General features: G+C 41.4%; 1 protein-coding gene across 1 annotated transcript in view; it reads left to right on the top strand.

Annotated features, from left to right (window-relative positions):
• The window catches only part of SPOCK2 (SPARC (osteonectin), cwcv and kazal like domains proteoglycan 2), an 80,601-nt gene extending 71,001 nt beyond the window's left edge, over positions 1-9,600 (top strand). Inside the window, exons 9-10 of the mRNA XM_088144377.1 lie at positions 718-855; positions 2,956-9,600. Of these exons, the coding sequence (XP_088000503.1) occupies positions 718-855; positions 2,956-3,092 (275 nt within the window). The 3' untranslated portion in view covers positions 3,093-9,600. The remainder of the gene's footprint in view (positions 1-717; positions 856-2,955) is intronic.
• Positions 9,601-21,312: the final 11,712 nt, after the last annotated feature.

The raw sequence follows: 21,312 nt of genomic DNA, 5'->3' as shown, positions 1-21,312 counted from the left end.
ATGAGCAGAGGCCATCACGTAGGCTACCTTGCACTCCCAGATCAAAGGCAGGATGTAATTGCAATCATAGAAGCCTCTTGCTGGCAATGATGGTAAAAGGGTAGCAAGCCTGCCAGCCGTTTGGCAGCCAGAGGCTTTTCCTGGTAGCTGGAATCATGGCGGCTGCAGGGACTGGGGTGGACAAGAGGGGGAGAGGCAGGCGCAACAGTGCTTGTAGACTGGCACTGTTGAAGAGAAAAGGGAAACACAATTCTTGACAATGTCAGCCCTTTGCTACTGGAAAGGATTGTGAGAATCTGGCAGCCTTATAAGGTTGGTTTAAAGCAGAATATGCACAGTGGGGTGCATTTGTCCAGTTGTGTGCAAAAAAGGCAGAGCTGTGACTAGGGGGAGGACCTGTCAAGCTGTCAAGGCCCCTTTCTCCTTTAAGGACCCCTGAAAAGCATGGCAAGTCTGGTACTCTTGCCCAGGAGTGGGGCAAGAGTACCAGCCAGTTGAAAAACTGATCACTTGCAGCTTCTGCAGAGCCTTACCTGGATAAGCAAGATTTCTTTATCCCTTTTTAGGCTGGAAATATATCAGCACAACTTCTGAATGCAGACCATGGTGTGAGAACACAGAGGTCTGGAGTTGCATTCAGAGAATCTTGGGGCGGAAATGCCCTAAATGCTCAGTGCTAGTTTTATTTAAGACAAGTGGCTGGTTTTCTTCACCCAGGAGTCTTCATTCCGAGCTGTGATGAAGATGGATACTATCGGAAGATGCAGTGTGACTCAAGCAGTGGGGAGTGTTGGTGTGTTGATCATCTTGGCACAGAGCTGACAGGAACGCGGATGCATGGGAATCCAGACTGTGGTAAGAAAAGGGGAGAGATGAGATTTGGGGCAGGAGGGGGCTTGAGAATACACACTACACATGAAGTAGCATTAAGACATCTTCATGTCAAACTCAACTCTTGGTCATTACACTGACACAACTACAGAGTTTTCTTAGCAACAGTACAGAGAAATTGTTTGGTATTGCCTTTTTCCAGGATGTTGTTTGACTTCACACTCTAATCTACAGTTCTGGGATTCCTTGGGAGGTGTCTGCTGGTCAGGCCCAATGTTCAGCAGCATCAGTAACAAGACATGATGATGTCAAGCTTTGATGTGCATCTTGATATCATTCCACAAATGGTGCAATCAAGCAAGTGGTTGTGTCATGTCTCTTAAGAATTTTTTTACCTACTTGTTTATCTGCTTTATCAAATCAGCGGAATTTGTGCTTGACAAACCCCTTTTTGAATACATAAATGTCATGATACAAGGAAGACTTATTCTAAGAGATGGAGAACATCTGACTGCATTTCTAATTTGGGTGGTCCATTTAGTCCAGGTTCCTCCAGGAACACCCAACTGCCCTCCAGGTGGTATCCACTTTGCAAGCATCCCAGAGTGGCTCTGTCCCAGCTGTCCCACTTCTTACCTGAAGGATGGCCAAAATGAGTAAATCCAAGTTTGCAGGCATTCCACTTGAGAATTTGTGAGAGCGCTGTGTTTCAATATGTATTCCACAGTGGGATAAGGAAATCATTTTATGCAGGATGAACATGGGCTCCCTACTTTGTCTTACATAGATTAAGATATTTGTACAGACAGTTTTCCCCCTCTTTTTTTGGAGGAAAAGAGAAGCAGTATCTTCTTGTTTTCTCTTCTGTGAAGAAATGCGTGACTCCATGGGAGGAGCTGGGAATGGATAGACTTCCTTCCCTTTTGGTATCATGTTATAATGGTATGTGGGAAGGACCTTGGGAGACAGGGTGAAGAGATGCTGCCTAGGGAACAGTCAGATAAGAGACAGCATAACCCGCAGCTGCATAATGGGCTGAGCAAGAGGCTCAGAAGGGACCCTCTCTAAGTTCTTGGGCTGTAAAGGTGAAAGTGGGAGAATTGTACTCTTAGATGTGCAAGATTCTGATAATGTAGCTTTATAATAACGTACAATTAGTTTATCTGGTTGTGTTTCCTGTCTGGTCTACCTGGTAAGGCTAACATCAATCTTGCATGTGTGAAAGTAGAATTCTCCTACCTTCACCTTTACAGCCCAAGAACTTAGGGAGGGTCCCTTCTGAGCCTCCTGCTCTGCCCATTATGCAGCTGCAGGTTATGCTGTCTCTTATCTGACCACTCCCTAGGCAGCATCTCTTCCCCCCGCATCTCCCAAGATCTTTCCCACATATCATTACACATATAGCATGTTCCAGACTTGGGAATACATTTAATTCTCTACTCCCTTATAAATGCAAATAGGAGGACCTGGTGAATTAAGAAGTTTTTGCTACTCTTTGCATTTAGTTTCTTGCTTACTCTTAATCAGCTCACCTCACTAATATACAGTTCCTTTGGTGGAAGGTACAATGGAGACTTTGAATATCTTCTGCAATTGGTCAAAGTAAAGGTTAAAGCAGATACTGCCTGAGATGTAGAAGCAATAATGCAGAGTGCTAGTGTTCAGTATCTTGGAATCCAAACTCAGAAGAATTCTGCCTGTGATGGTTAATGACTGCAATAAAGATTGATTTGATTTGAATAATTCTCCACACCTGGTTTGGGACAAGGCCAACTTTATTACCCATCAGTGCCAGTGTCCCACATTAATATCAGACTGTGGCAAAAGGGTTTTGAAATAATAGAACAGCTCTCCATGGTTCAATTTTTGCAGTATTGTAAGAATTTGCATTCTGAAGCAGCTGCTGCAATCTTGCAAACTAATACTGAAGAATATAAAATCTCTTTCCTAGCAAATCTAGAATTAGGTGATGGATTGTTGGTGCTCCCTGAGGTTGGTTTTCTTCTTGCAGATGTTTCTGCCAGAAACCCAGCAATTCATCCCTGAGCTACATATAGTCTCCGCTATTGAAGGACTGGGAAATTTCCTCCTCCTACTGCATTTCTCTTGTTCTTGTTTCTATAGATGACATTGTTGGATTCTCAGGGGACTTTGGGAGTGGTGTCGGATGGGAAGACGAGGAAGAGAAAGAGACAGAAGAAGCTGGCGAGGAAGCTGAAGAGGAGGAGGGAGAAGCAGATGATGGAGGCTATATTTGGTAGACGCCACCAAGAGCACTGTTTGGCCGGGATGCAGGCTGTAGGGCTGGGAGGTAGCAGTCAAAACTGAATGGAGAGGAACAACTGAACAAGATGATCAGGAAACACAGTTGAATGTAACTAACTATGGCAGAATGTGCGAATGCGTGAATGTGTGAATGTATGTACACTTGCCTGGGTTGGGTCCATTCTCTTTATGTGGCCGAGGAGACACATTCTCGTTCTTCCCAGCTTAGCAGAGATCAAAGCTATAGCCGAGCAAAAGGGGAGGGGGGAAGTACTCTGCACTGTAGGTTCCAGAGGACCTTTTGTTAATATTAAATTAAAAATTTTAATGATCAGTGACACATTTCAGCTCCTAACCAGGCTCAAAAGTTATGAGAAATACCGGCCTCCTTCATTGCTCTGGCTGTGGTGCCCAGCAATATCCTGCAGTAAATGTCCTGTCCAAATGCTTGTCAAGCAATCTGCCAATCACTTGTGCATTTTCATTGCAGCAGATCACCAGAATTTGCCTAACAGGTCAGAATCAGGAACAATCCATTCTCCTGTGAGATCAAGGACCGTACTGGAGAGGGACAGCTAGTGTATTGCTAGTTGCAAATACAGCTCCACAGCAGTCATTTCAGATATCTAGATGGGTTTCCAAAATCTTGGAAAAGTTCCTCTGGAAGGATGAACATCCATGCACTGAGTTAATAGCTATTTGTGATCACCTTTACTGGACTTAGGCTTCTTGGTTAGGAAGACTTTCAAACTTGTCTGTATTTGCTTCTCATGTAGTTGGTGTGCTAGCTAGTGCTGTAGAATAAAGGGCTTCTCAGTCATCTAGGCATCTTGATGGAAAGGCAAGTGGTTCTGACATGGAAATTGCTGAGAATATCAATTAAAAGAATAAAATAATTAGTTGTGGAAAAGAAATCAGCACGTTAGGTACAGTAACTGCAAGACATGGTTTCCCGTAATAAAAGGATTGGTAAAATAGGTATCTCAGTAGCTTTGTTTTTATATTGCCCTGTTCATTAGGTGTGGGAAGTTTGTATCTAACTAGAACCCAGTGTTCTCCTCCTATGTTCTGCAGTGCGATCCTTTATCTTCACAACATTGGAGGAGGAAAACATTAGGCATCACCTACAGAAAGAAAGACAAAATTGCATTATCCAGAAAATATTAGGCATTGTTTTTCAAGCATTAGCCAGTGGAAAGCATCTGGAAAAAATATTGTTATTTTCTTAGTTAGTGGAATGTCAGGCTTTTTAATCCAGATAAAGTCAATTAAATCTTTTAGGAAGATCATTTCTCCACTTCCCCTCATTTAGATACACTCACCGCTTTGTGAGCGTGCACGCTTGCAAGCATTTGAACACGTGCATTACAGTCCTGTACGAGTTGCAGCTGTGCATGTCCTTGGGTGGCATAAAGAAATGTTGAGTGTTGGTGTGTGTGAGTATGTGAGTATGTGAGAGTACACACTGAGAATGGGGTAGCCACCTTGGCTTACATCAAGCACCCCAGAGCTTATACAGATATTGAGTTTCTGGTTGAGCCCTTAGGGACAGTGTGCTTCTGCATAGGCGTCCAACACATCAAATAATCGTGGGATTTTAAGCAGCCTCACTCCCCAGTAAGCCCAGCCACATCCATAACAGAGATTTCTTATGTAGTCCAGCTATGATAATAAATGAGCCTTGCTGTGTTGAATTCTCTATCTTCCTCAAATTTACTCCTCCTCCTCCTATATGTTTGTCTGCAAACTCCCACGCTTCCACACTCTGGAATGCTTCACGGTCCTGTCTTCAGCTGTTTCTTTGCCTTTTCTCATGAAAGAAGAGTAGATTGTGGCTGAATGAGGTGGATTCGGTCACCACCAGGAGGAAGTGACTTCAATCAGTACCCTCTGGGAGGTTTCGTGGTTGTAGAGATTGCAGTTTCTGTATCCTCCAACTCTTCTTTTCTGACTACATCTTCTTAGGCTGTATCCAAACGTTGTGTTGAAATTGTCTTCCTCCATTTTTTGTCATGGCCTTTCCCTTCATCGCTGTCTGTGATATGAGTGTGGGTGGTGGGTTTGCATTTCCCAGTTATGCATGTTTAAGGAGCTGTAAAAAAAAAAAATTCACATTAAAGTTCACTCCACTGTTTAGGATAGCCACCCCCCCCAGCTGATATTTGGTAGAGCTAGGTAAGACAAAAGCAGTGTCTTGTCTGTGTTAACTAGTCACACAGTTTAGATTTGCTTGTCAGCTTTTGATGATTGTGTGGCTACCAACAGACCATTGTTTGTTTCCCTTCAGAGAATTGAAGGTGATACAACAACCAAGCACTGAACTCTGCTGGTAACACTCCCTCCAACATTTATGCCTTCCCTCGCAGGTTTTGTAGGTTTTCATTATCAAAAACCTAATTATTCATCTACATTGAAGAGCATAAATGACAAGGGAAGAAAAGGGGGGGAAACACCATTGTGAAAAATAGACAGTAGGTTGCCACTTTCATCTCTTTGAGAAGAAACCCCAGTGAGATTTCTTTGAAATTGCTTTCAAGTCTCTTCAGAAAAAAAGATTGCTTAGCTCCAGTCTTAATTTTATCTTAAAAGAAGCCCATTATTTGCCTTGCATTTTCAGCTAACTCATAGCTGTGTTACTGAAGCAAAAACAATAATATCCCTAAAGACCTCCATAAAAGAAACTCAAATGAGCTGTGTTGGGTTCACCTTGACAAGTGGATATGGAGGCAGATTTGTTTAGAGTTGCTGTCTGATTTCCTAACAGAAGCCAGAGAAATCTAGAAGAGAGAGAATTGCCTCCTTGGGGGGAATAAAGCATTTTCTATCGGTAACGTTTTTCCCATTGAAGAAACAAATCTTAGTCCTTAATCAGACTTAATCAAGACAGATCCAAACTCTTTTCCTAAGGCTTCACCTCAGGGGCAACTTCTAGAGGAGGTCAAAGAAGTCAGATGGGGTCCGAGACCATGTGACCAAAGCCCCACCCTTTTTCTACCTTTGTTGCATGTGCAAAAGATAGGCTTCGATCACATGGTTGCAGACTGTGTCTTGACTTTTTTGACACACAAACATACACACAACCCTGCAGACAACTTGCTTCACCTGGGTTCACATGGATTAGAGAAAAAAACAAATCAACCACATCCCAAAAATCAGACAGCCTCAGCTGTTCCCCATACAGGGACTCTATGGTAGAGTTTGGGGATTTTTTTCCCCAAACAAGGCATCTGATTTTGGAGGCAGACTTTGGAGTCAAAAGAAGTTTTTGCTTCTACAAATGAACCATCGTGCAAGAGCCTGGATGGAGGGAACTGTGCTATTCATCTTTACTTAATGAAGATTCATTAAATTAGCCCATCTTCCAAAACAATACAAAACTTCTTCTAACCTGAACTTGTTAATAAGGAAGCAATATTTAGTTCACTCACTCTTAACTCCTTTTTTACAGCTCTGTTGTCCATGGTACTCTCACTCATCAGTACTGTGTTGTTTTCTATAAGAAGAAGCTATCTAGCCAGCCTGGCAATTCAACACCATGTATGAGCTCATTTTCAAAAATAAAGGTTCTCTTTCCTGAGGGGAACAAAATAGGCTAGGATATCATCATCTCTGTCCTTCAGGCACTACCTCTAACTCTAGGGTACATCATATCAGGTAGCAATGCTACTCATCTTACCATCTTTGTGCTGATGGAACTAGAGATGGGTCATGGAAAGCATCTTCTTGTATGATTAGTTTCAACCAGATATGGGGAAATTGGGCTTTTGGAAAACCAGTTTACATTTCTATTCCTATTTTGAAATCAGAATAATCAACAGTTCCATCTAAACACTAGGCAGTGGATTATCAGAGTTCATATGCATTGAAATGACTATAATGCAAATAAAGAATAGCAAGTCTTTAATCTACTGGCCCAAGTTGTGAATTTAGTGCTACTTGACCGCATGGCCTGCTGACTTCATACTTTCTGAGATTTTCCCTTAGGATCTTTACAGTTTTAGATAAATACTTGTAGGTGTGAATGTAATATGTGTCTATAACATGTTCTCAAACCATGTTTATCACAGAGGTAGTTTTATCAGGGAACTATGATTGCTTGCGGCTCCCTGTTGGGTATACATTCCATAACAAATCTAATCTTCTGTTTGTAACATGCATGAAATGTCCCTATAGCTTTGGTCCTTCAGTTTTTGATCTTAACATTCCATTTTCTACCATTCTGAACTTTGAAAATTAAGCTTCTCTGGTTCTTTTCCCCAACTTTTTTTTCTTTGGAGTATGACACGTATCAAGAAACAGCTAAGCTAGTACTTAGCTGGGTGAAAAGTTGATTCCATTGGAACACTATTTCAGAATGCATTAAATTAACTGCCATTAAATAACTACTGAATAGAGGTTGCTTTCTTCCTTTCATGTGTGCAAAGATTATTTTCCTTTGATTTGCATCTCTTGTAGATAATTTTGAGGAAGGGAATGATGTGCCTGGAAAATTTCACAATCAAGGGAGAAAAAGCATTGCAAGCATGAAGGGGGGAAATGGAATTAATGCTGCTCTCTGGTGTGAGATTCTTAGAGATAATCACCCTGTATATGCTTTCTACCAGGAATTGTTGAAGTAAAAAGTGAAGTTGAGTTTGACTGCTGGTGAATTCATGCCCAATGGCCATGCAGTTTTCTTGGTAAAAATATGATAGTGGTTTCAAGTCCAGTTGAGAATTGCTTATATATGTGTCTCAGTCCAGCACTGATTTGGGTCAACAACTATGGGATCAGGTTATGGTGCATGTTGCAATCAACATTAAAAATAGTAGTAATTAGTTCAGAGCATTTCCACACCATCCTCTCCATTCCCAAATCCCATTAAAGTAGTTTAAAAACAATCCACCATCATCTTCATTTGTGCAGACTCAGATACTTTGGGAACCAATGAAAATCACCACTCCCTCTCTTGCTGCTGGTTGTACGCCAACAGCCACAAAATGCCATTTTCCTCACACCACTCAGAAGAAAAGAAAAGAAAAGAAAGTCCTGTCAGTTTCATCTTTATTTGCTTGGCTTGGGCTACCAGGGATGGGCAGTGAAGTTCTCCAGCCACTATTCCCTGATGGAGCAGAGACAGAACTCTTGTTAATCTGACTCTGGGTAAACAGTACAAAGCACTTGATTGGAGTGGCTGAAGTTGGGAGGAGGGATGAGACAAGAATTTCCTCCAATGAGAACATGAGCCATCCCCCTTGCTCTGCAGAGCTCCAGTAGTCCAAGCTGGAAGCCAGATTCAGGGCAGTTCAAGGAGCTCAGCAGCCAAAGAGAGACAATGGCATGGGGTTGCAATCCCAGGGCCAATCCAGGAGTGACTCAATCAATTTGTGTGGAAGTCCCCAAAGTAGGTCCTTGAGATGGGGCTCTGACGTCAATCTGAATTGCAGTCACATTGGCTGTGGTGTTCATAAATCAGCTTCTGCAGGTGAATTTCCCTTATTAGGATGTTGTTATGGTGCTTTATTAAATCTGTGCCCTACACAAACACATGCACACCTCTTTGGTGCTGTGTTGAAAGTTGAAATTTCTACCTATTTTATCGCGGGACTCCCAGTTTGCTCATTATAAACCAGACTCTTGCCAAACTAGCACCCTCCATATGTAACTCCCATAATGCCAAATCCACATAGCCAAGAGGTTTTGCTGACTGGGGATTATGGGCATTGGAGTCTACCATCTGGACCCTATCAAACTGGGGATGGCTGTTCTAAACATAAATCTGTTTATTCTATTAATCCTTTCTCCTTTATATCCAGCTCAGTATTAATGGACAGACTGTGTTTTCAAAAACCACCAATAGATAACTCTTTTAAAAGTATTGAGAGTGTTTGCTTTTTTTTTTCCTTCTTTTTTTAAGAACAACATTATATGCTTAATAAATCAGAATTGAGGAGAAACAAACTTGCCTATAGCCTGGAAACCTATTTTACAAGTCTTATGTGCAATAATAACTTCTGAATTTTAGAGTTAAAGATCGTGTTCACGTGCTTCAATTTCAGTTTGTATATTTAAGTGCTATAATTGTATCTCAGTAATTCTAGATGTTGAATACAAAAACCAAGTGTTAGAATGTATGTGTGTGTATCATGGGTGCTAGGACGCTGTGGGCATGATCCTACAAAGTTCAACACCTAGGCGGTTCCATGGGGAGACTTAACCTCTTCTTTAAATCTACCCACTGGAAACCCTTTGTAGGACATTAAAAGAGCTAAACTTTGGCAGGATCCAGCCCCTGATTTTTCTGTTCCTAGAGCTTTTCTTCCTTATTGCCCAGCTGTGACATTCTTGTGCTGCTTCCCTATGGCTCCCTGGAAAATCTATTTCACCTTTGTGGTGTCTGCCTAATATTTTACTTACTTACTTACTTAACTACTTACTTAATCTAAGGAAACAAGTGCACACATACACGAGTCCAAGAAAGGAAATATGACAATATTTTTTAAAAAAAGAAATAAACATTTATAAACACCCTTCTCTTTATGTTTGCATTTTGTTAGCTGTGGTGTTGAAAGAAATTCAAGGTGGGTGAGAGGGTTAGATCTGAAGAAATAGGATGAGACTGACACAGACTTAGGCTGTACAGACTTCATGATAAATTCCCACTTTGTCAGCCTTGTGGGGTAGTCCAGACAAGAAGGACACCCAGGTGTACTAGCTCTATCTTTATTGTAAGGTTACATTAACAGAATCTTGCAAGTCTGAAAGTATATCTCTTCCCCCTCACCTTTACGGTCCAAGAAACTAGGGAGGGTCCCTTCTGAGACATGCCCCCATTCCTTCTGTAGGCTCAGCTGCCTCTTATCTGACCGTTCTCTAGCCTGCGGATCTTCCTCCTGTCTCCCAAGGTGATTCTCACATACCATTGCATATTTCTCCCTATATGTCAGGTTACAAAACTCATTTATGAATAGGAGAAAGCAAAAAAGAACCTTGGAACAAAGTCTAATTTGTTATTGTATACAATTTCATGGACATTAGTCCACTGTAGAACTCACCAAAGTTTCGTCCATAATGAATTTGTTAGGCTCTAAGATGCCATGACATTGTTTTTGCAGCCCCAAACTAAACTGGTTGGCCCTCTCGGAAAACGAGGAATGGAACTTACTTTCTTGAGTCAGCCTCAGAAATATTTTTCAATGCCAAAGTAATTCACACAGAAAATTGTTGCATTCCCTTCCTGCACAATGCTTTGGATTCTTGCTCCACACATTCTTGGCTAGTGAGTAAGTGATTCCATCTGAAGTAATGAAAACTTCAGTAGAAAAAAAATGATTCTCCTTTGCCTTATTGCTCTGTCAAAATGCAGGTTTACAAGACTCCATGCACATGTGTGTGTTTCTCTGGAATGCAGAAGATAAACTTTCAAAAGATTTATATTTTTATGTGTTCTTTCTAAAACTACGCCATGTGAACACCCTCAAGATAGTAATGGGGCATTTGAAATCTAGGAACAGCTACAGAATACATTAGCAACAGAAAACTTTGGAGGTTTAGTTATTAGATTTGGAAGTTTGAGGGAGGGGCAGGGACTTGTCTGTCCACAAAAGGGCAGACACAATGGGCTTTTTACCCACATTGGCCAAAAGAAAAACTGATGAAGTAGATTTCTATCATACCACCAAGCTCTATTCTCCCAGCTTTTGATTTTGCTAAGAAAATGGGTACATTTTAAAAAACAGTTTGGGGTTCCATCCACCAACCATGTACATTTCCTAAGAATACCTTTGGCACCTGTGTGGGACCCAGAGGCATTTATGAAATAAAAACGATGGGAGATGGTGTTTCATTTTGCAGCGTCTTATTTTTCTACTAATTAGTTTATTCATTAATTTATTTTAATTTAAAGTAATCATTTAAAAAGGAGTGGAAACATAATAAACAAAAGGATATGGACACATTGGTTTCTGCAGACACTGCCTTGTATATCGTTGAGACTACAGAAAAAAATAAGCACAGAAGTCTTCACGTATAGAATAGCAATCCACAGCATCACAGACATTTTAAGACAAGCACCTGATTTCACAGCTTGAAAATGTGTTTTTCATTTTAAAAGCCAAATTCTATAAAGCTCTTAAATGGCTTAGGAAGATTCCTAGGTGTCCTCCAAAAGGTGGACTAACATCAATTAGAGAGGGCCTATTCATGTCCTATGGGTAGATTCAACGTAGTAGACAGTGGCCAGTTGTAGGGCCTTCTCAGGGCCTGCAGTTACAGAATTCTTTCCTGAGAGAAGAACAGTTGGCTACCAAACTTGTCTTTTAGGTGGCAACTAGAGATGTATCTGTTTGTGGAGGTGTTTGTTGGATAAAAGCTCATCCATGACCACATTCTTTTTCAGATTGCTTTTATTTTTTAAAATAGACTTCCTTTTCCTTCCTGAATTGATTGGTTTTAAGAAAGCTGAGCCTGCCGGCAGTCTCAAGCCCCCTTTCTCAGAAGCCCACTGGATCTTTGCACCTGGCATTACCTTCTCCTTTGAGGTAATGATTTAATACTTCCAGCTGCCACCATCTAGGCTCCAGGGGATTCCTCAGATTGTAAGCACTTCCAACCCAAATGTGTGGGAGAGAGAGGGTTCTCACATCCTGTGTAGTATTTCTGGTGATTAAACATTTACCAAAAGAGTGAGATAATGGTAGGCCTCTATTCAGTCCTTCCATACTTTTGGGAAAGAAAACAACTTCAGAGGGATTAAAGATAACTGAACTTTATTCAAAACATTTAACCAACCTTTTAAACTTTAAATATTGAAATTTTTAAAAAAAAACATTCAGTGTTGAGGAAGGTTACTTACAGCTGTCCAGTTTATGAGGAAAACTGGTAACAGTTGTTTTTTTTTTTTTAAGAAAGAAAAATCCAAGAGAAAAGACAATGGTCTGGGCATAGCACAAGATGGTACTAGTCTGCTACGCATGGAATGCTTTCGGTCTGAAGGTCTCCATAAGGAGAGGACATAAAGTTCCAAATTAGTATTACAAGATGCTATAGAGGAAAATGTATTTTCTGGAATAAGCCTAAAGTATGGAATAAAGGCTGCAAACACAGACCATCCCTTAACTTCTACAGAGAAATAAGAACATAAGACATAAGACTTCAGCACTATACAGAAAACCAACCCAGCTAACATTATACCTGTTCTTACAGAAATAACACTTTCCCAAAAGAAATATTCTTCTGCTTAATCTACCTGGACTTCCCCAGATCCCAGGAAATTCCAAACTTTAATCAGAGACTATGAGAACAAAGATAGCCCCATATATTTTGCAACTTCAGTGCACTGACTTATGCTGAGTTTTTCTTTTCAGACAATCAGATTCTGCTGCTACACCTTCTATGCTAGGAGAACAATTGCCTGCTGTATCTCTTTCTATGGTCAAGTCTTACTGGAAGTAAGTCCTTGAAAAAGTGAATGCTGTTTACCAAGTTAAAGCATCTAAATACATATTACTACAGGCACAGCAACCAGCTTTAAAATAAAAGTCCCTTTCCTAAATTTTCCCAGTCTTCATTCTTACATCTCTGCTGCAGATATTGTTACAAAAAGACAACTGAGTGCAATAAAGTGCAATTATCGTGCATGGATTTCTCTAGAAAGAAAGTGAAGAAGGCAAGCCAGACAGCCTCATTTGAGCTGACCTGAGCCAGAAAGCACTACTTTTGACTCGGCGTTAGCAAACATGGCTGGAGATAAGTTTGTGGGAGGCTAGGTGCCAGTAGAAGAACATGATATCTCTTCCTGCCATCTGTCAGAGGGTGGGAATGAATAGGAAAGATGCACACGCACAGCTAATGAGGGAAGATAGTGCTGCTTATTACAAACATCATGCAAAGGGTATTTACGAGACCTTAAGTATGTAAGTGTTTATCCATATGTATATCTATCTATAGCAGCCTAGCGTAAATATGTACTATAATGCCTACTCAATAGTTAGAACTTAACTAAAGGACTTAATTTTTTATTAGTTTGCTTATAATAATACAATAACTGCTTCATCTCTAATTTCTTCCTCCTCCCACACTACCTTCTCTACAGACTTAGAAATGCTAATCGCTTCTCCTGTTAATACTCTTGCCCAGTTCTCCAGCACCTGGACCATATGGAGTTTGCTCTGCCACCATATACAGTCCAGGGCTGTGTTTTCCTTCTTGTGGATTTTCTTTGGTTGCAGCTGCTTCAGGTCCCTGGCCATGGACCTTCTGACTTTTGACTCCTGTGGTCCCCACCTATACCAGGTGCCTCTCACTCCAGCAGCATCCCCTGCCAAACCTAGAAGAAAACCTCCTCCTTTCGTCTGCCAGCTCTGTCTTCTTTTATACTTCTTACCTTTGAAACTTATGTGCCAGTTTGCAGATGATTCTCAGGAGTTTTAAACCTTTTCCCCCTTTCTCTGCAAGTGCCTACATGCCTATGGACAGATCTCTGCAGAGAAAAAAAATTTGACATTGATGGTTGCTTGGAACATTTTTCTGTTTCAGGGCAGGTCATTCTTCTACAACCTCTGGAAGTGGTTGATGGCCTGTGCCCACAGGAGGCAAACCAGGCAGTGCAGAGGCAGAGATCACCCCTGACTCTACACGAGATCCAGAGCATCTCTCTTCGTGGGGATGTGAATGGACAGTGTGGTAGGAGAGACAGGCAGGCGGATACATTCACAACAGTTTTATTATTGAAAGTTTTATTTGAAAATGTGTACTGCTTTTCTAGAAACAGTTCTGGGAAAATCTGGAAGGAAAAGTGGCATAGAATAAGAATACTTCAAAATTTGAATGAAGAATTTAGCATCCTGAGATGAAAGAAAACAAACAAGCAAACAAAAATGTGAAGTTGGAGGTCTTCAACTTCGACGCATTTGACCTGAAAAGTGTCAGAAGCCAGAGAAGCGAGCAGGATTGCCAATGAACAGGGGGAAATCCAAATAGGCAGCCGATTCTAAACTTTACACGCTCCAATCTAGCAAAGGAATCCATCTCTCAAAATCTTTCCATTGAATCGCATTTCTGGGACAATGTCCTTATTTGTAGAAACTTTGTACCAAAAAAAAAAAAAAAGGTATTAATCAGCATCAGAATCAGTTTGAAGATACAACACTGCAGTATTCCTCTCAGTGGCTAGTAGGTCCAACATGTGCAGGACCTGAAGAGCCATGATTACAACTGGAGAGACCCTTTACTTTATTTTTCTTTTTCGCACGTATGTACAAAAATTGGATATGAGGGGGCTCCTAATGGTACCCATCAAAAGCCTCTATTCTGTCCTTCTGTTCTAACTAGATCATAAGGTAAAAAAAAAAGATTGAAGATGCATGAGGATACCCTGGAGTGTTCGAAATTAAAGGCATTGTCTGCACTATTTTCCTCTGTCATAAATTTACTGAATGGGATAGTACAAGCTTTGTGCAGAAGACTTCGCTGTGTGCTATTCCTGTGGTGCTGACAACCTGTTTGCCTCCTAATTTTGACATAAAGACAAAAACAGGCTTAGCCTCAGGAGCTCTTCAAAGAACATCTCCCACCACACGTAGTCTTCTACTGCAGATTTTAAAGGCATCACTGCAGGAAAAGATGGCCTCCAGCAATGACTCAAATCTTCACCCTAACTATAAGAGACAGCGCTATGTGTTGCTCTTTGGATATGATTTTTCCATTCCGTGTATGCCTGGGCATCTGTCTAGAGATAAATAGGGCTTTGAGTGGGACCTTCTTGGCTCCGCAGAACGGTAGCAGGAAAGACAACTCTTGTTTGATAGTTGGGATTGCATTCTCCAATTCCTCCAGGTCTGAGGAAAGGGAACTCAGCCAACTTGGAATGGGAAGGAAGCACTGAATTCCTCCCAAATGGCAAAGGCCTTTTCCTGTGGCAGCATGGGTGTTGCGCAGTGTCAATCTGTGACAGCAGTTCTTAAACCACAAGCCAACAAGCCACAAAGATTTTCCTCTCTCTCTTTCTTTTCTCATTAACATCAAGGCATCGCTCTGGGATGGGCCTTCGGCCAAGACTTTGCAAGTTGCAGCTGTTCCTTCAGCTGCCAGCATTCCTTGGTCCATTTTCAGGAGCCCACAATGGTGAGCCTGTTCCGTGATTTTGTATGCTCAGCACCTGCTGGGACTTCAGGGATCACTCTCATTTCACACTCCAAATACAGCTTTCCAAGTTCAAAGTATATGCAATTCCGTTCTCGGTGTACTTCAGCAACATGGCTGGCCCTGCTACGTAGCATGGCGAAGCAGACCACCTCAAGTAGCTTCATAGAGCAGGTGGGAACAGAAGGGATGCTGCAAAGCCATCTCCCTGAAGGGGAGGCATCACTGGAGCTTTGCCTCAAGCAGCAAAAAATATTGGGCCAGTCTTGACAAAATATGTCAAGAAAGGTAATGAAAAGCATAACAACAATCTCTCTTCTCTTCTTGACAGTGCAGTTAGTGATTGTGGTTTCTGCCGATTCAGTAGAAGGCAAGCGTGTGAAGAAAAATGTGGCTTGAAGCAGGATCAGGAGGCACGCGCCACTTACCACCAGAACCCATCTCTGCCACACCCCTCTTGGAGAAGATTCTAGAACAGAAGATTCTGAAATAGAAGATTCTAGAACTAATGATATTCCCTCTACTGATGAACTACAACCCCCAACATCCTTCACCCTTGGCCATGCTTTCCAGCAGGATGGATTCAATTTAAAATCAAATCAATTTAACCATAATTCGTATCACTAGTTATGAATATTTAATTCAATGATTTAAACCATGATTTATTTCCTAGTCTAAAAGATTCTGTAATCATTATCACTAATAAAAGTGCAGACTTGTCTGCAATAGCTTGGTCCTAAGTACACATTTTTCAATACTCAGAAAACAAGGTAGATTTTATTTTTAGAAGGTACATACTACATAAAGCAATTACTTGCTATGATTTTTTTTTCAGATTAATTTTCATCATAAAATGGATTGATGACCTTACAGCAAGCAAGCAAGAAGATGCTTTTGAAATTATTAGCAGCTGAAGCAGCTCTATTTCAATTAATTGCTGGGGATATTTGGAGGACATTTTTACCATTTTAAATTGTAATACTGCATCATCTCAACTTCTCTTTTCATTACCTTTCTTGCCTCTGTATGTTTAGAGAGAGGTCTATTGACATAGCTCTCATCTCCATAATAGAAAATAGAATAATAAACATTATGTTCATGATAGTATCTTTGAGATGTGTTAATCTTCATGGAACACTTTAAGAAAGGATTTAACATTCTTTGTTTGTTTTTAATGATTTTTGAAAAAGCAGGATTTAATTTTGTAAATCCATTTATTTATTTTTTTAAATCACTGGAGTTATGGCTATGGATTCAGTGAATTGTGGAGTTTCCTGTCTCTGTGTCTTAAAGCAGCCCAATGCAAGAGACCTTCCACTGTCCCACAATTCCAAGCCACATATCGCAGGTCCAACAGATGGGCAGGCTGTTCAAAAGTATCTCCTGATGAACCCTCTCATGGAACAAAACCATGAGAAGGAAATATTAGGGGAGCAAATTTTGGGTGCGGTAGCAGTAGGAGATGGACAGGCCTGATCTATCGTGTCCTAGCTATTGGGAAGAGAATAACAATCTTCCCTGGACTTTAATATTTCACCACAGCTTGCTCTAAGTAGAATGTGGTGTTACTTGGTTTAACAATAATTGAAGAAAGATACCATTGAAACGCTCTAGCCCAAAATAGTGTTGTTAAAAATTCTGTATGCATCAGTGTTTGCCATCCAATACGCTGGATATTTCAGTACAAACTGAAAAGCAATTCAACCCTCACAAGGCTTCCAGGCTCTTGAACAGTCACATGATGACTCTTTAAAAGAGGTCTCTGTTGACTCTGCATCTCACAGCAAGGGTTGACATGACACCAGCTCCAGAAAGCTCCACGGGGCCAGCTTCCTCAAATGCAGCCCGATGAGACCAGTCCCTTTCTGCTTGGTTAGGCTCTCTAAGGAATTTCCAATGCAAACTTGGACCCACCCATTGTTTCCAACGTCACTTACCTGCTGCATCTCCAAATGTCTAAGGTAGCTAATCAAAAGCCACAATGGCAGATAAAACATTCTTATTTAACAGCAGTTACACACTTTTTTCACCAGCTGATGGATGATTTGGCCAACCTATAAAAGAGGGTCAACAACTTTATGGGGGGCAACCAAAATTAGCAATGAATGGGAATGATACCATTGAAATTAGTAAGGTTAGGGGTTATAGTTATAGTTAATGTTCAAAGAGAGAAACTGCAAACAACTGACCAGCTTTGCATCTTTTGCGGCTGCTTTGTGGAGTTCACCACTCAAGGACTTCAGGGCACCACAGAATGGCTGTGATCTGCTGGCCAGAGTCCCAGAGGGTTCATAGTTGGGGGGTTCTGCTCACAGTATTGTGTGCCAGAAATGGGCTAGAATGAGCAAACTGGTGCAAAAAGTTAAGAGGCTTTTTATGGGAAGAGGGTGGGGTGTGCTTGATCTACGCCATCATAAATGTGTAAGAATCCCGTGTGCTGTTACCAAACCCTTGAGTGTTTCCACCACCAAAAACTAATACAATTAACATTCTGGAAATTAGAACAAGGTACTGGCTGTGATCCACCCTTCCCTTATCTAATATCCTGGACTACATCAGGTTGTTGCCTGCAGGCAATTGTGAGCTTCACCCCCTCCTCCCCTCCCCTCCCCTGCCCAACAATTGCCTTAGTGCCTAACAGATTCTTCATCTGACTTACTTTTTCAAAAAGATTCTTCTAAATAAAAAGACATGGGGTGCTGGCATGCTGTAAAGCAAAACAGCATCATATCTATTTCCCGGAATGGCTTTAGACCCCTTTAAGGTCCCACTGAGATAGTAGAAGCTGTTTCCCTTCTGGAAAACTGGTCTTTGGCATCTGTCCATGTCTGCTAGAGCAACCGTCTTGTGAACAGGCGAGGCAACCCATTGCAGCCTTTTGTGTGTGCATCCCCTCAGAGCTCCAAATATGCCTCTGACTTTTAAAACATTACCTAACTTTGCACTGTGTCCTCCCCAGGAAGCAGGAATTGTAGTTAAGCAAGACTGTCTCTGCTTCTCCTGATCAGCAAACTAGCACCATGTGGTTTGTCTGGGTTTCTGTGTGGCTGCCATGACTATGTGCAGGTTGTCAAATACTGGCACTGACTCTTGTCCTGAGATGAAGTCCTTCTAGGTCAGTGTTGTCCAAACTTGGCCACTTTAAGATGAGTGGACTTCAACTCCCAGAATTCCCCAGCCAGCATGGCTGGCTGGGGAATTCTGGGAATTGAAGTCCACTCATCTTAAAGTAGCCAAGTTTGGACAACACTGTTCTAAGTGAAAAGAATAACCATTGAAATGTCCAAGAAAGCCTTCAGCATGGCACTATTCCCGGGAATTGTGAGAAATAAGCTGGAATAAAAGAGTATTTGTGTATTAACAGCCGAGAAACAGAGGGAAGCTGCTGGGATTGTTGGCTGTCGATCTGTTAATGCAGGAAGATATACACAAAAAGTGTTGGTCTTCAAAGGGTTGCTTCAGATATTGATTGAGCTAGGTAATAGACAACCCTTCATAAGCCATAAAAGTACAGGTCTTGAGTAAAGGGATGTGCAATTCATTTGTTTATTCTTTTATGGAGTACTAATCTTATGGAGAAGTTGGAAGGGAAACAGCACTTAAGTGGATTGCATATATGTGCCTTAGGTGAGCATATTCGCTTGGATCCTTTGCAACGCTGCAGCTGATTGCTAGTTACCAGTTGTTTGGATGCACAGACCCGACAACCCTGAGCTCCATGTTGACGTATAGATTGCACCAATAATTCCATATCCAACCGTGTGTAACCATGTGCCCATCTGTTGGGGTGATTTCCTTTGCATTTCTGGACAGAATAGGGCTGGAGTCTACAGTTTAAAAAGCCTCTTCCAGCTCTATAATTCTCTGCCTTGTGCTGTGCCAGAGATGGATAATGTCCCTACCCAACTTTAGTTCTTAATTATTGCCCTTTCTTAATTGATGCTTGCCGCATTCCTCCAGCTATTTGCCTGAAGGTCTAATCCTGTTCTCCAGCAAGTGATACTCCAGGGAGGCAAGCGTAGAACTCTCATGGGGCTTTACTAAGCACAACAACTCACAGACAACGTGAGTGATATTGTCCCTGGGTGATGTCCCAACCCAGATAAATCCTGGTCCATTAAACAGACCAAACTGGGGCTTTCAAAAGTGGGTGCGGTTTCCTGAATTTGCCTTTTTAATTTGCCTGGGTCTCTGTTTAGCTTTTGCCCATCCTGGGGAACAAGAGAGATTTCTTCCAGCTTGGTTCATTACTGAGTTTATTGAAGTAGCCACAGGCATTTGCCTACATTTGTTAGAGTCGTGACGCTCCCTAGGTTACAGATGCCAACACCTTGGCAGCAACAGCAACTCCTTGGCCAATTCGTATGTTTGCTTCTATAAAGAGAAAATCTCTGCAGGCCAAGGAGAAGAGGAAAATTGCTATTGGAGCTTTCAGAAAGTTGTGTCTGAATTAGAAACAGCCAAACAGGCTGACATGGGCATATAAAAAAAGTAAATCTCTTTTGGTCAAGGTTCTCTTGATTATCTTAGCAAAGGTACAGAAGAGGTTTGCAGTTGCCTTCTGAAATGTTTTTGATTTCCCAGTTTAGCCTACAGCTTTGGTATCCTCTTGAAATCTCATCCTAATCTGTCCAAACCCTCTTTAGCTTCCCAGTCCCAATAAGGTCTCTTATCTGGATAGTATTGCTACCTATCAGAAATGAGCATCACAAAGAAGACTTAGTGATTCAAAAAAAGAGTGAAGGTACCATAGGTAACATCCTATTTGAAACTAAACCTGCTTGATCCTGGCTCTTATCCTAGAGAAGCAGGACCTCATTTTAAGTTAGCATGTACTCCTGGCAGATACCAGAAATCTGGAGGGATGGTATCAGTCAGATGATTCATCGTCCTGAGGCTTTCCGCTTTCTTTTTCATTTTGTTTTCTGACAGCAGTTTCCAGGCCTTATTGCTGCAAAGGTATTTGGGGAAATGCCTAATTAAAACTAAGAACTGAGTTGAACAAGATTGGCAATAGGTCGGACAGAACTTCATGTATCTGAAAATCAACCCCATGTCACTCACTAAGGGTTTCTTACTTCTGAGTGGATATATGTAAAGTCACACTAAAAGTGTTATCTCCCAGGATTCACATAAGTTTAGCAGAACCTCAATGCATTATGCAAACTGATACATTTGACTGAATATATTATGCAAATATAATGGAAATCATGGACCCTTGCCTAATTGATATAATATATGGAGGTCACAGAATTGACCTTATCTAAAGATGAAGGCAGATGATAATATTTTCATTGTTATGACTACAGTTCTGGAAGGAAAAGTAGGAACCTAATATAACATCAACTATATGGGACAATATGTTGATGAAGATTCTCAGTCATCCAGGTGGAATTATCTGAGGGTTGAGTCATGGCAACTGGACTTCTCTTCTTTTGGTTTGATACATTTCGCTGCTGCTCCAAGCAGCTTCTTCAGTCTAGAAAGTTGGTTAGGGGGGACCCCATAAATTTCTACAGACAGAAACATGGCTGTGCCATGGGTTCCCCCATGTCACCCATTGTTGCCAACCTATACATGGAAGAAGTGGAGAAGAAAGCTCTCAACTCTTTCCAGAGAATAGCACCAACCCACTGATTCAGGTATGTGGATGACACCTGGGTTAAAATCAGAGTCCAGGAGGTACAGGCCTTCACAGACCATATAAACACCATAGACTCAAACATCAGGTTCACCAGAGAAGACACCAAGGACAACAGACTGGCATTTCTAGACTGTGAGGTTCTAATTGGGACCTGTGGCAAGCTAAAAATAGGGATTTACAGGAAAACCCCCCACACAGATCAATACCTGCAGTTTAACTTGCACCATCCACTGCAGCACAAACTAGGCGTCATCAGGACATTACACCACAGGGCAGAAACCATCCCCACCTCCATAGATGCCAAAAAAGAAAGAAAGAAAGATCCCTGAGGACAGCTCTTAAGGCCTGTGGGTATCCAAATTGGGCCTTTATTAAATCCATTTCTAGATCCAACAACAAAAAAATGGCAGACAGAGCTGAGACCCAGAGTCCACGGAAGAATCTTATCATTC

Source organism: Python bivittatus, unplaced genomic scaffold (assembly GCF_059951505.1).
Source record: "Python bivittatus isolate LINGU-HERP-01145 unplaced genomic scaffold, Pbiv_v1 ctg000400_np1212, whole genome shotgun sequence".
NCBI classification, from domain to species: domain Eukaryota; kingdom Metazoa; phylum Chordata; class Lepidosauria; order Squamata; family Pythonidae; genus Python; species Python bivittatus.
This window is presented reverse-complemented; position numbering and strand designations above follow the sequence as displayed.